The following is a 16,002-nucleotide window of genomic DNA, read 5'->3' on the forward strand; positions in this document are numbered from 1 at the left end:
GCTGAAGTAACCCTTTAAATGTTTATATGTATAAAAAAAAATTAAATTATATATATATATATATATATATATATATATATATATATATATATATATATATATATATATATATATATATATATATATATGTAACACTATATTACTCAGTAGTACTTAAATATATAATTACATTGTAAAAAGAACACCTTAAAATAAGGGGTTACACTTTATTTTAAAGGTGTCGTTGTCACATTAATAATATATTCATGTAATATTTAGTAACTACATGCACTTACTTGTAGGGTTATGGTAGGATTAGTGTTTGATTTAGGGTTAGTTGCATGTAATTATGCATAATTTACTGTTATTACTATGGTAATACATATGTAACAAGGACACTGTAAAATAAAGTGTTACCAAATAAAGTTACCATTATATCATTGCATCTCATATTAAAAAAGATTATGAGCATTTTAAATGTTTGTAATCAAATCTGTTTTCATTTTAACCTTTAATATTATAGTGATGTACCAAATGACAGGGTTCCCTGTATCGTTTACAGCATTAGTTGAAAAAAATTGGTATGTACTGTACCTGATATTTGCATCCTAATGAATGAGTATCGAAATGAATTGAATCTATCGTAAATGGACTGCATTGAATCAATATCGTAAATTGATTAAATTGAATCAATATCGTAGATGGATTGAATTGAATCAATATCGTAAATGGACTGAATTGAATCAATATCGTAAATGGATTGGATTGAATCAATATCGTAAATGGATTGAATTGAATCAATATCGTAAATGGACTGAACTGAATCAATATCGTAAATGGATTGAATTGAATCAATATCGTAAATGGACTGAATTGAATCAATATCGTAAATGGACTGAATTGAATCAATATCGTAAATGAATTTAATTGAATCATGAAATGTGTCAACACCCTATGATTTATATTGTACTGCATGACTGCCGTGAGTCATCAGAAACAGACATGACACTGACAGGCGCAGAACAAAATCTGAGCACTCACTGATGCAAGAGAGCTTCCTCAGTTATGCAAGACGTACCCGGTTGTGTCTGCGTTAGCGTTTAACGTGACAACCTCTCACGCACTTAAATCCTGCCAACGTATGATCTGGAGTCCAGTCAAGTGTTGTGTTCAGGGTGGAGCTGACACCTGTCTGCTCAGGTGTGTCTGCCTGTTACTTTCTGGACGAGTCTGCTTTCTGTGCCATCTCTTAGCAGTCTTGATCTCCTTAAAGAAAAGAAAAAAAGAGGAAAATAAGAACACAAAGCTTCCAGTGCATGATTAATTACAGCTCAACTATGTGGGTCAATGCAGTCTATTAGTTTAATAGAAAAATATCGATAGGGCAAACCATTGCTGTCCTTCGTGCAATACGAGATTCGATACCCAAATATTGATATTTTAATTAATAAAATAAGGCGCTCTAAATAGATTTCCCTGCTCCCGGCATCAATGCTTCATGGCTCCTCGAGGTGGAACTCAAAAAATGAATGAGGGAAATGTGAACATAAGTCAACTACCCTAAGAAAAAGGTGTTTTTAACAGGATGACAGACATCAGTGCGAGTAAAATGATAGATGGCCCAGCCACTTTTAAGTCCAAAGTCTGGAAAACCTGCACTTAACCTTTTCACAGGCATTTTATTTTCATGGTTAGACAGATATTGTGATGTATCATTTTAGGATTGTCTAGCAATATATTGATTATCACAGAATTGCTGTACAGTGATATTATCGGTATCATGAGCCATGTATCGTATCGTATTGTGAGGTAATCTGTGATTCCCAGTGTTAGTCCTGATATGATGGTGTTGGGGGGGGGGGGTCTAAAAAGAATTACATCCTTGAATATAGATACCTTTATAAATCCGTTTTGCATAGACCTTCATAGAAAAAAATTTGTTAACACAACTGCTTCTAAGCTTCTTCTTTCTGCTGTTCCCTTCAAGGGGTCGCCACTAGTGTTGTCAAAAATATCGATATTTCGATATATATCGATACTGGAATATCTGAAACGATACGATTCTCAGTTTTTACAGTATCGATATCAGCTGCGCTCTCCTCTCTGACCGTCAGCGAGTTGACACACACACACCGGCATATTCTCACTCAGCCCGGTTAACCTCTGAGCACGGCGAACGCGCGTTCTGCTGGACTTTTTCCTCATGACAGTGTGTTAGTGTTAGTGTGTGATCGGTCTGAATTTCGCGCGGGATTGCACATAAATTAATTCTACTAATCCCCGCAGATTTCGTGCTCCACATCTGAAGCGCACACACACATAGCCTACCGTAATAAAGCCGCCTCTGACATGATACAAGTGCAAACATTTGCTTCCTTTTCCAGCTTATTATTGGTCAAATACACTCATAGAATTATCAGTGCACATCTGGAAGAGTATTAACGTAAACACAGTCGCAAACAGTTCAGGAAGAACGAGTAACAGGAACAGTGTTTAGGATCCATGCGTCTGTTAGTCTTAAAGGGGCCGCAGTCATTTCTATTCAAACTACAAAAAGACAAACGATCAATCTGCTCTCTTATTTTTTTACGGTCTATGCTCTTGACTGATCAACTTGTGTAACTTTAACAGTTTCATCTGTACGCTATTGAATTTTTTTACAAAGAACATTATTCAATGTTGTTTTAAATGTAATTACTATGCATTTTTTTAATTCAGTTTCTTATCTGAATGTTAGACTTACCTGAAAAAATAAAGCAGTCTGTTTAATTTGTATCTTCTATTCTATTGCATTTATTTGTGCTATTGTTTGTAATCTGTTTATTTGTTCTTATTTTATTACTGTTTAGTCGTCTTTTTAAATTCAATTTACCATTCGAAATCAAGCTTTCTTGTGCTGTGTGTAAGCTATTGCAACACAATTACCCCATTGTAAAAAATACATTGAGATAGCAAAAATTTGTGAGATAATTTTAATAGTAATTGATCAATTGATCAATAATTGTTCAAATCAAAACGATGCCCAACCCTAGGAACATGCTGGCCACATGAATTTTTAGTAAAAAATAACAATGAATAATAAGTTCTGTTGTCATATTAAGCATCTTATTTTTTTATTTTTTTACTGTGGTATCGATTTAGTATCGATATATCGATATTTTAGTCTGATATCATATCGAAGTCATAATTTTGGTATCGTGACAACACTAGTCGCCACAGCGGATTATCTGCCTCCATCTAGTCCTATCCTCTGTATCCTCTTCTCCCAGACTGACTACCTTCATGTCCTCCTTCACTACATCCATAAACCTCCTCTTTGGTCTTCCTCTTGACCTCCTGCCTGGCCCTTTAGCTCTAACCTCAGCATCCTTTTACCGATATATTCACTCTCCCTCCTCTGAGCATGTCCAAACCATCTCAACCTGGCCTCTCTAACTTCGTCTCCAAATATATTTGAAAATGTTTCAAAGTATGTAGTGAAACTTCCTAAGAACATTTAATGTATTACTAAATACAGTATAAATGTCCCTGATTATTTATTATATATATATATATATATATATATATATATATATATATATATATATATATATATATATATATATATATATATATATATATATATATATATATATATATATATATATATATATATATATATATATATGGTTATTTAAAATTTACTCTCTTTATATTTTTTATATCATTTTTTAGTTTTAGTGACATGTGAGTGCACACATTTTAATGATTTTCCCCAAAGGGTATTTTTTTTTTTTTTTTTTTAAGTACTCAAATACATAAAAAAAAATTGGGGGGAAAATCATTCAAATATGCGCACTCATATTTCACTAAAACATCTACTGAACATTTTATGAAAATTAATATAAAGGGAGTACATTTTCAAAAATAGAATTTTAGTGACTTCTCTTTTAAAATTAGGGACATTTTTCACAAAACCTTGTACACAAAAGATTGAAGGTTGGTTAGATTTTTTTTAAAATATGTTTTTAAAGAAGTCTCTAAATGTATTTGACCAAAAATATAGTAAAATAGGAATAGTGAGAAATATTATTTATTCAAAAACAATTCATGCATTTTAAATTGTAATTCATGTGACGGCAAAGATTAATTTTGTGATGCTTAATATTTTTCAGGATTCTTTGATTAAAATAAAAGCCATTCTTTCAAACTTTCTATTCAAGAAAAATTATTTTAAAATAATGTGAATGTTTCCTGAGTGTGTAGTGTATACATCATAATGAATGTCTCACTTTGATGGGAGGATAGATTAGCATGACTTAATAACACGAATTGTGCAGCATTCATGATGGACCTCAGGGTCTAAATTAAAGAGAAAGAGCGGCCCAAGCAGAAGCAGCAGTCTCGGCCCAAACTCACTGCGGTGCTGTGAGTGAGCCCTGGCAAACACAGCCACACACTCTCTCAGCGCTTCCTGATCTCAGCCTGGGGCTTATCTGTGTTTGAGAGCTCTGCCACTCCAAAGACTTAGACTAAACACACATACACAATTACAACAGCACTCCGTGTGCTTTTATGCAGTATGTGGATTCAGCCCACTCATGACGACCAAATACATCCTTTTGATAATAGAACTATATTAGAGAATAGATAAGATGAAAAAGCATAATGCAACACTTTCCCCCCCAAATGCTATATCGATCTGCGTCGATTCTCTCTGTTGGCTCTGTGAAGAGCAAAGACATGTCTTTAGACCTGAGACAAATGCTCATCCAAGGCTCAATGATAAAGATGGCCTGGAGTCAGTTTGAGAGTTTCAGATCAAATCTTACATTCTTTATGTGCATGCACTTCTTACACACACACACAAACACACACACGTTTGAGAATATGCGATTCTAGTTTTCTAGAGTATGTGAGAGTGAAGGACTCAATTTGTCCAAAAAGTATTAGTAATAACAAAACTGCATTTATTTGAAACGATACAATTCTTTACCGTCAGTTTCTATTAATTAACTGCATCCTTGCGGATATATTTTCTTATAAAACCAAAAACATGCAGATTCTTAAACTGATATTGCATAATTAATTAAATGCCTACCTAATAATAATAATAATAATAATAATAATAATACATTTTATTTATAATGCACTTTATATTAAACAAAATCTCAAAGTGCTAAAAATATATAGTTCAGAAAACCCACAATTAAACAAGAAAATGATAATTTAATTTAATAAAATAACTAAAATGTGTTAATACCATCATGGTACTTGAGTGCCGATCCGATATGTATTGTGATTTTTAAAAATTGTGATTCTACAATTATCGCCATTGATCATGGGGAAAAGCTGAATGATACATGATGGTGCAGGTCATATATCAACTTAACCATAAGAGGTAACGTTCCTCCACCTTGTCTATGAAAGGACTAAAATACATTTATGATTAAAAATGATTATGGAATAATAATCTAAATAAATAAATAATCTATCTAGCCATCATCACAAATATTAATGTCTGGTCTTTGGTCGAGTGAACAGTCTAGACTAGAGAATGCACCTCATCATCACACAAACACATCCAGGTGAGCTGAGTAAGTGTGCATTCATCATAACCGCCTGCAGCGTATCCTGTACACGCAGGCAGTAAGGATACACAATCCGCCATTCATATGGACTTCAGCTACACGCTAACACACGGTTATCACACCTACTAAACAAACAGGTTTAAGTGTAACGTCAGAGATATAACGTTACATGAAAACAGACGGGCTTTTCCATTTAATATGGCAAGTAAGGCGCTGTTCCACTGACTAGAGCACTGCTGTCATGCGTTTAAACACACGTTAACCTAATACTGACATTTAACATATTTAAATTGCGCAAATACAATGAACCAGTTGACATAAAAAAAATCCACAATTTAATAGAAATGTGTTTTCTCTGTCAAATGAAGCTGTCGCGCAATTCTAAATATTTTAAACGCTATATTGCTAACGGCGGTTAGCCAGCTAGCTCATAATTCCTCGTTTTCTTCATATTATAGAGATACATTAACCACAGATATAATCCAACGACAGCTCTGAGCTCACCAAATATGTACCTCTATATATGAGTGTATGCAGTTGCTGTTCGTGAGTTCGAGTATTAGTTTTTAGTCAGAGCATACCTGCACGGCTAACAAGCTAACAGTGAAACCGTGACATTTAAAGGCATCGACTCACCCTTGACGAAACATTCAAACAGAAACCCCCCGACGATCAGTCGCTCGATCGCACTTGAGACGCGTTTATCATCGAAATCCAGCCGCCTGTCGGTCAGGCTCCATTCAATGCTCTGCTGCTGGCGCTATTTGTGTGTCTGATTCTCTGCGCGTCTCTTCCTGACTGTGGACACACAATCACACACACACAAACCCACCGCGTCTTAAAGTGAACACGGCATATTAGTGTTCGTATTTAGTTATAATAGAATTACAAAGCAAGCTTCCATCCATCCATCCATCCATCCATCCATCCATCCATCCATCCATCTATCTATCTATCTATCTATCTATCTATCTATCTATCTATCTATCTATCTATCTATCTATCTATCGTCAAAGATGTTTATTTCGTTATGCAAATTGTTTTTTGTTTTAGCTATTCATTGTAGACACACATGTTGTGTTTTTGTGAATTGTGGGGACTTTTCATGCGTAATGGATTTTACACTGTACAAACTGTAGGCTACATTATATCCCCCTACACCTACCCATCACAGGAAACATTCTGCATTTTAAAAAAAACAGCAGTAGGCTATGCTTATAAATCCATTACATTGTATGTGACCTCAGGTTTATTAGCCTACATTGTGGGGACATTTGACAATACACAATACACAATACACACACACACACACACACACACACACACACACACACACACACACACACACACACACACACACACACACACACACACACACACACAGTCTGTCTGTCTGTCTCTTCGTGAACAGCAGGGGGAAGTATCACACAGTATTAATGCAGAGCTTCATTACTGCCTGTGACTAAATGTCCACAGGATTATACATTAAATATTGATCTATAAAACTCTTTAAGGGTTAGTTCACCCAAAATTAAAATTCTACTCACCCTCACAAAGTTCAGTTTTGTTGGCCAGATACTTCCATCATGGATAAAAACAACAACACAAATAAATATAGGCTAATAAATATTATATATATATATATATATATATATATATATATATATATATATATATATATATATATATATATATATATATATATATATATATATATATATATATTGAGTGACATGAGGGTGTGATGAGTGACAAATAAGTGGGTAAACGACCCCTTTTTATCTAGAAACAAAACATTCTATCATCAGTTACTCGTCCTCATGAGTCATGAGGCTAAGACCTTAAAGTGAACGACTTTAGTTGATTCCTCACAAAAAAGGGTCTTTATAAGACACTGTTTTGTCCTTTTTAGAGCTTGACAGCTGGTCACCACCCTCTGTCGCTGTATTAAATGAGCAGCCTGGGGGATTGTAGCAAACACCTTTTGTGTTCTATAATAAAAAAAAATCTGCATTGAAAAACGAAACCTTAGTGTAGCCTTTTCTGTGTAAAAATGTAGCTTTTCACACAAAAGGACATCAAAAGCATTCTGTCCTTCTCCACCCCCCATGTCCATTCCTCGAGCAGTACAGTATGGCTTGCACATCTTTAAAGAAGCTTACTGTTAGTGCTGCTAAAAATACCCCACTAAAAGATACAGCATTTGAAAGTGGAGCAGCCCATACAGATTCAGAGATTTTTACAGAATACTTGTTTTACTTTAACAGTAGAGACTACTGTTAGGCGTTAACAGTTTAAGATGCCCAATCTCACGAAAATGCATATACACTCACCTAAAGGATTATTAGGAACACCTGTTCAATTTCTCATTAATGCAATTATGTAATTAACCAATCACATGGCAGTTGCTTCAATGCATTTAGGGCTGTGGTCCTGGTCAAGACAATCTCCTGAACTCCAAACTGAATGTCAGAATGGGAAAGAAAGGCGATTTAAGATATTTTGAGAGTGGCATGGTTGTTGGTGCCAGACGGGCCGGTCTGAGTATTTCACAATCTGCTCAGTTACTGGGATTTTCACGCACAACTATTTCTAGGGTTTACAAAGAGTGGTGTGAAAAGGGAAACACATCCAGTATGCGGCAGTCCTGTGGGCGAAAATTGTTGATGCTAGAGGTCAGAGGAGAATGGGCCGACTGATTCAAGCTGATAGAAGAGCAACTTTGACTGAAATAACCACTTGTTACAACCGAGGTATGCAGCAAAGCATTTGAGAAGCCACAACACGCAAAACCTTGAGGCGGATGGGCTAACAGCAGAAGACCCCACCGGGTACCACTCATGTCCAGAAATAGGAAAAAGAGGCTACAATTTGCACAAGCTCACCAAAATTGGACAGTTGAAGACTGGAAAAAATGTTGCCTGGTCTGATGAGTCGCAATTTCTGTTGAGACATTCAGATGGTAGAGTCAGAATTTGGCGTAAACAGAATGAGAACATGGATCCATCATGCCTTGTTACCACTGTGCAGGCTGCTGCTGGTGGTGGTGTAATGGTGTGGGGGATGTCTTCTTGGCACACTTTAGGCCCCTTAGTGCCAATTTTAAATGCCACAGCCTACCTGGGCATTGTTTCTGATCACGTCCATCCCTTTATGACCACTCCCAGCAGAATAATGCACCATGTCACAAAGCTCAAATCATTTCAAATTGGTTTCTTGAACATGACAATGAGTTCACTGTACTAAAATGGCCCCCACAGTCACCAGATCTCAACCCAATAGAGCATCTTTGGGATGTGGTGGAACGGGAGCTTCGTCCCCTGGATGAGCTCTGCAACTCCACAAATCTCCATCAATTGCAAGATACTATCCTATCAATATGGGCCAACATTTCTAAAGAATGCTTTCAGCACCTTGTTAAATCAATGCCACGTAGAATTAAGGCAGTTCTGAAATTGAAAGAGGGTCAAACACAGTATTAGTATGGTGTTCCTAATAATCCTTTAGGTGAGTATATATAATACAAGTGTAATACAAATGTGCAATGTCGTGGATTGTAGGCCTTCAGTATACACAAAAATGAGTTTTGCTGTGCAAATAGTAAGCAGTTTTTCGTGTGCATATGATACACACCTTATGGTGTATTATATGCACAAACCCCTCAACCTACCCAAAAGCGTGTCATATAAAGGCCATAAAGTGTGCATCATATGCACACGGAAAACTGCATACCATTTCTACACCAAAACTCATTTTGGCGTATACATTGCACACTCGTACTATTGATACATATTCTCATGTGATCGTGTTGCCAGTTCTGACCAGAAAGTTTCCCAAAACATACTGATAGCATTTGCTTTCTCTCAGACAGTAGTAGAGGCAATTGCCTATTCATTCAATTCTTTAGCGTTTCTGTAAAAGGAAATATAAAATGAATAAAATATAATTAAAATGCATTTATTGACCTCAGACAACAGTATAAATGATCAAAAAAGCTAGTTCATGACACCTTTAATGAAAAATAAAACCAAAATTAATTAAAATAACATTTAATGAAAAACAAATATATAGTTAAAATAATAAAATATCCCTGATGTGAGATTAAAAATGTATTTTATACATTTCTACTTAAATTTTCTACTGTAACAGGTGCACCTTAAGTAATTTATTAGTTCATAGCTTATTACTACTTATTTATGAACATTAATAATAATAATAATAATATATATATTGAACGTTAGTATGCAATTCTAAACAAAGCCAGACACTCAGCCAAAAAACACACCGGACCACTGGATTAAAAAACAAACAACCAAAAGTGTTTATTTCATCCTGTTTGGAACCCAGAAGCACATCTCTCAGGTCAAAGGTCATAGCGCTACCCTGGGTCATCGGTCCCAGTGGGAGTGGGATCAGACAGGGAGGATACAGGGTCGGTGGAAGCAGGTGACAGGATGACACAGTGAGACACACACGCACACATAATCCAATTCATTTCTGAAACAACTCAACGAATCAGTCCTTTGTAACACACCACCACATAAAACAAGGTGATGCGGTGAAGTTCAAACAGCCAAGCAAAGCGGCAGAGAAGATAAGAAGTCCATCCGTCAATATCGTGCCTGTGTGTGTGTGTGTGTATCATATGCACTGAACATATAAAGACAGCTAAACCCAATGTACGTTGGAGAATTTCTCTGAAAATGTAGAGAAAAAAAATTAACAACAAAAAAATAACGTTACTGGAGAAAAACCCCTGACAAGTTCATTAAAACTATTTCATCTTTGTTCACAGAGAGAGAGAAAGAGATGTAGTGTCAAATAAACAGGAACTAAACAATAAAATCAGACATTTTTTTAAAAAGGTCCAAAAATGTATTACATAACAGAGGCAAGCTTAGTCACGTTTCCCACTGTTCTTCTGTCTCCGTTTATGAACTATTCCATTCCACCGTTTATTACTCCATAATGAATAATTATCCATAATGTCAGCCGCCATCCATGTCTAAGGAACATTTTGGAGAAAGAAAGTTAGAAAATGCAAATGGCATTGTGATTTACTTTGGTCCAAGTCCTCGTTGGAAAGGGTTAGTGACTTGTCAAGATGCATAAATCAGTGTCAGGCATGATGCTTAAGCCGTACAGGCACTCTTCCACTTCATTTAATTAGTTACATTTCAACACCTTTGTGCCAAGTTGATTTGGTTGGTCATGACCACACAAGATCTTCTGAAACCTCTCCGCCTGTGCCATGACGACAGCTCAAATACCATAAACCTGCCTTACAGAACTTCACAGTTTGAGCCAAAATAACATTCCTCCAATCATGTAAACGCTTTGTCGATGGTCTAATTTTGCTGATCGACTTCATTGCCATCTTTTCTCCTTTATGTGGCAGATCTCAGAGCTTTTTTCACAACCCAAAGTGCTAATACCTGATATTAAAGGCTCAGAACAATACAAAAACTACCCAGGATCAGCTAATGTCTCAGTGTTGCCTGTGCAGGACTCCCCATCTACTATAAAATCCTCCCTTTTAGGTCAAAGACACCTTACAAAAATATTCTGTTTAAAGAAGAAAAGCAATGCAAGGCTTCCTCTACCTCATCATCCCATTCAAACACACCACAAAGGAAATAGCGATGACTTGTTAATGAAGTCAGGCCTATATTTAAACCTGTTGCCAACTCCACCGTTACCATTTATTCATGTCAATTTGGTTTATTATTGTTGGTCAAATAAAGACGCTGCAGCACTTCGACACTCTGGAAGAAGTTTCTTGCGCTCATCATCCAAGCAAAGTAAGATTCAAGGAGTCATTTATTGCCCAAGATCTTTTCTCCTACTCTCAGAGTGTTTGAAACGAGTCTCCGTTTTGACAGTTGTTCTTCACAAATGGAAACGGTAGAGCTGGGCGAGGAAAAATAAACTAGTCCGTGGAAATCAGAAGAACAGGATCTAGTCACCATGAAAAGGAAAAGATAAAGTTGGACCCATTTAATCGAACATCCTGAGACATCCTGGTCCGGCGGGATAACGCTAATCGTTTGTTCCGAGCTTATCTTCTCTTGTTCCCTTTAGAAACGGATAAAGCTGTTCTCTAAATGAGCAAACGAGAACCTTAATGGCTCAACGAGAAGAAGAAAGCATCTCCACCATCCTACTGATGCCAAGTTGAGCTGGCGTTACGTTTGAAAATAAAATGTAACATGTTAATGTAACAGACAATTAAAATAGTCTACACATGTGCAACTATCCCAGTAATACTGAAATAAAATAAAATAAAACCACACTGAGGCAAACGTCACACAAAAATAAATGGACAACAGCAGTAAATGAGGGCTATTGATGCTGTGGAAAACACAAGTGCCTTATCTCATGCTCCGTCTCCCACCAATCACAATATTCCGTTGGAAAACCACTGGTAGACTGAAGAGAAAAAACAAACATAATAGGACTAAATACAAGTTTGGAGATGTAAACCTCTGCGCCCACTAACATTCACAGCTTGAAAAGTGTGTTTATGTACGTTTGTCCTGATAGACGACTTACTGTGAACCCAGAAACGAACGCATCCTTTACTGTTTGATTGAACTGCTGTAAACGGGTGCTTATTGCGGATATTTTGAAGCTGGACGAGTCTTCAAGCATCTGGAAAATCTCTTCCTTTCTCAGTCTTTTCTTCCCACACACACCCTCGTTTTGAACTTTTCAGGTGCCTTCGAACAAAGCATTTTTGTGTTGATATGAGCTAAAAAGAAGGCTACGGAATCCATTAAAGAACAGAAGTTGAATAGAAAACTCTGAAGACGACATTCAGAAGAAGAATAGAGTCTTTTCATCTGGAATTCATTGAGTATCGGAGCCCTTTCTGGTTGCGTTTCTGAGTTGCGTTTTAATAAACGAGTCTTCCATATCCCGCAGTTACACTTGCTTGTGGAAAATCTTGTCATGCTTGCATGAGCCTAACTCAAGTGTGCGAAGACACAATCAACGTCTTGTGTGAATGTGTGTTTGAGGGTCGATTTTGGAGAGTTTCCTGGGTGTGTTTTGTCAAAGGAGGAGGAGCGCTGATTAGATTACAACCAGTTAATACATAAAACACAAGCAACAAACAAGGTAAAGGTGTAAACAAACTCCAGAGGTCCATGAAGAGTCCAGTACTCCTTCAAGAAGAGCCCAAGAAGAATCCAAGGTCCTAACTGGCTGGGAATCAGATGGAGGAAGTGTAAATAAAATCTAAAAGGAATAAGGTATCAGTTCAGACCAGCAGAGAGGACACTGTTGCTGCTGCTGCATCGCACTCTCTTTCACAGACACACTCACACTCACACTCACACTCACACTCACACTCACACTCACACTCACACTCACACTCACACTCTGCTTGTTAAGGCAGTGGTGTTCGAGAAGTTTGCTGTGGGATTCAGGCTGGGTGATGGCAGTGGAAAAGCTCCAACGCACACAAAAACACGAGTCATTTGCTCTTTTATTCATCTCTGGTCTTCTCCTTCCTCGGCGTTCCTCCTGTCATCCAGCCGCTTAAGAACTCTCCGTGTCTTTGATTCGGCCTGGTCTCACTTATTCGAAAGACATTAGATTTGCTGGGACCTGGAATGGAAAAAGAACAAATGAACAAATCTCAAAGTGACATATGATTGTACAGCGCTGCTCCAGCAAAAGCCATCTATTTTAGATGGTGAAACCTCTAGAGAAAAAAAAACACAAAACCCCAGCAAAGCTCCAAACCATCAAAAGCCTCAAATCTCTTACAAACACAAACAATACTATTTTAACCCTAACCCTACGTGCAACAAAGGGGGTGAGATTATCATGTCAGAATATGCTAATCTGCTAACTCCATATCAGCTACATTAAATTGATCAATTAACCATTCGGGAACATCTTATTGCATTCTACATGCTGTCATTTCTTCTTGTGTCTCTCCATCATTGCTCGACTCCGCTTAGAACATAAAAGGTTGAACAGTTTCATTGCCTGTCTGCATGGTAATGCAGAGGTAATCAGAGCTGCTAACTGGAGTTCTTGAAGCTCCGCCCCGTGAGCAGCAGCTCATTTGCATTTAAAGGGACACAAAAACGGCATGGTTTTGCGCAGCCTCAAAAAGTTGAAATCTTAACATGCTATAAAAAACTATCTGAGGATATTTTGAGCTAAACTTCCCATACACACTCTGGGCACATCAGACTTATTTTACATCTTGAAAAAAGGGGCAATCAACCAACCTTTTAATAATAAACAAACAAAAAATGCTGGTTGCAGGGGTGTAACGATAGCCTCATGTCACGATTCGATACATATCACGATAGTGAACTCACGATACGACATCAGTGTGATAGTCCAAGACACATGCTAAAAGGTTAACAAAAAAATGCACTGTTGATTAAAACGATTCATTTGGTATTACATTTGGGAGTGAAAATTTATAGGCTTGGACTTGGTGCTGGAAACCTAACGCACAGGACAATGATGACACCAGAATAAAATTATTCATGATTCTGAAGCTGAAAATGCATAATCATTTTAGACGAATATGCTTGCACTCTGTCACTGCCTAGATATATTTCAAATAATGTAGGCCACTTTTTACTGGTAAAATAATACCTTTAGCATTATCAGGACCCACAAATAATCCCCCATTGCATTATAATACATTATTACACGGCTCTGTGAAATACTTGATTCTGATTGGTCAATCGCGCATTCCAGCGGAATGTTATTTCCGGATAACAACCGCTCATACGGGTACTACGAGTTATCTTGACCGGTACACTTCTATGCTTAACGCTGGCGCCATCTTGTGGCTGTTAAATACTTAAACAGCCATGGCTACAATGGAAGACTTTAAGGCGGGTTTCCTTTATAAAGTTTTAAATATGGATATTTTTCTTACACAAACGCATTGATTCGAATCAGAAGGCTCTATTAACCCATCGGAGCCGTGTGGCGCACGTTATTTGACGGACAGCTGCATTTTTTTATGGACTTCAAAAACAGCTACAACTACTGCTTGGATTAACGTTAGCCTGGACTGTTTAAATATAACTCTGATTGTATTTGTCTGAAAGAAGAATGTCATATACACCTATAATGACTTGGGTGAGTAAATCATAGGCTTGGTTTCATTTTTTTCATCATTTAGCAGCAATATGTAAAGGCTTATAGCAGGTTGGAACTGTTTTTCTTTGCGGAAGCTTTGCGTAAGAGCTAATAAAATATTTAATCTCGAGACAATATTTTGTGTGTAATTTATTTGAGGCTAGTAGCCGTGTAATAATGTACACCCAGCCGGTTGTTATCGCAGAATAAACCCCTTCAGAGTGATGCAAGACTCTGTGTTTATTCTGCGTTAACAACCGGCTGAGTGTACATTATCCCTTACTTATATTCAACATTATAAATAGTAGTTTAATGTAGTACTGACACTAAAACTCTATAAACCTAAATATTTTCTCACACAATAGTTTTCATTTTTGGAGAACTATACATATTGTCACTTATCCACAATACATATTGTTACAACCCTAGTTGGTTGCGTTGGGAAGTCATGTAAATGAATAATTTATTAACCAAACAATTAAAATTCATTTAAAAGCATAGCACATGTTTTATAATATGCAATAGCATCATTTCTGTCAGTAATTAAAAAAAAAGAAATTAATACTTTATTTTAGAAAAATACATGATCATTAAACAAGGATGCATTAAATTGATCCAAAGTGACAATATAGCCATTAATAATGTTACAAAGGATTTCATTTTAAATAAATGCTTTACTTTTGAACTTTCTATTCATCAAATGTTCATCCAAACGGTTCATCAAAATTGTTTCCACATTGATAATAATAAGAAATGTTTCTTAAGCATTAAATCAGCATATCAGTATGATTTTTGTAGGATCATGTGACCCTGAAGAATGGAGAAATTAATAAATTTCAATTGTAATAATATTTCTCAATATTACTGTATTTTTTTTTTCTTAGGTGAGCCTAAGAGACTTTAGCTCATATCAGTGTTTTTGCTGAAGTTATTTTCTAGCTTTATTCATTGTATTTGGTGAAATCAGTTTCCGTGTTAGACTTAGATAGTTTACATGTGTGATAGTTTAGACCTTTACTGTTTTGTGCCAGAAAGATATGGTGCTGATTAAATCGCTTATTACATCAATTGGCAAACATATTAAAAAAAGACATAACCTAAAAACCTTCAGTGTTGTTAGCTCATTTCTGTAGTCCTAGTTTGCGATGTAGTTAGCACCTTTGACTGTAGTTCATGAGTTAGACTGTAAATCACGAATAGCTTGTTTCAAACTAGGAAAAAAAATCAAGCACTAGAGGGCAGTGCCATTGTGCAGTTTAATAAACACCTGCTCATGGAACATGTCCAGTCAGACCTGCGTATTTGGGAACAACAGGTTTCAAAAAGCCATTAT

The 16,002-nt window shown here is 36.5% G+C and overlaps 2 protein-coding genes across 3 annotated transcripts in view; both read right to left on the reverse strand.

The window, feature by feature from the left end:
• The window catches only part of fam20b (FAM20B glycosaminoglycan xylosylkinase), a 35,727-nt gene extending 29,327 nt beyond the window's left edge, over positions 1-6,400 (reverse strand). The window contains exons 1-2 of the mRNA XM_067417206.1: positions 6,186-6,400; positions 1,058-1,245 (exon numbers count right to left, since the gene is read on the reverse strand). The gene's annotated coding sequence lies outside the window, so the exon portion shown is untranslated. The remainder of the gene's footprint in view (positions 1-1,057; positions 1,246-6,185) is intronic.
• Positions 6,401-9,846: 3,446 nt separating this feature from the next.
• ralgps2 (Ral GEF with PH domain and SH3 binding motif 2) overlaps positions 9,847-16,002 on the reverse strand; it is a 163,221-nt gene continuing 157,065 nt past the window's right edge. For both annotated transcript variants that reach the window (XM_067417208.1, XM_067417207.1), the window contains one exon: positions 9,847-13,160. In XM_067417208.1, the coding sequence (XP_067273309.1) occupies positions 13,131-13,160 (30 nt within the window). In that variant the 3' untranslated portion in view covers positions 9,847-13,130. The remainder of the gene's footprint in view (positions 13,161-16,002) is intronic.

The sequence above is a fragment of the Pseudorasbora parva genome, chromosome 15 (assembly GCF_024679245.1).
Source record: "Pseudorasbora parva isolate DD20220531a chromosome 15, ASM2467924v1, whole genome shotgun sequence".
NCBI lineage: Eukaryota > Metazoa > Chordata > Actinopteri > Cypriniformes > Gobionidae > Pseudorasbora > Pseudorasbora parva.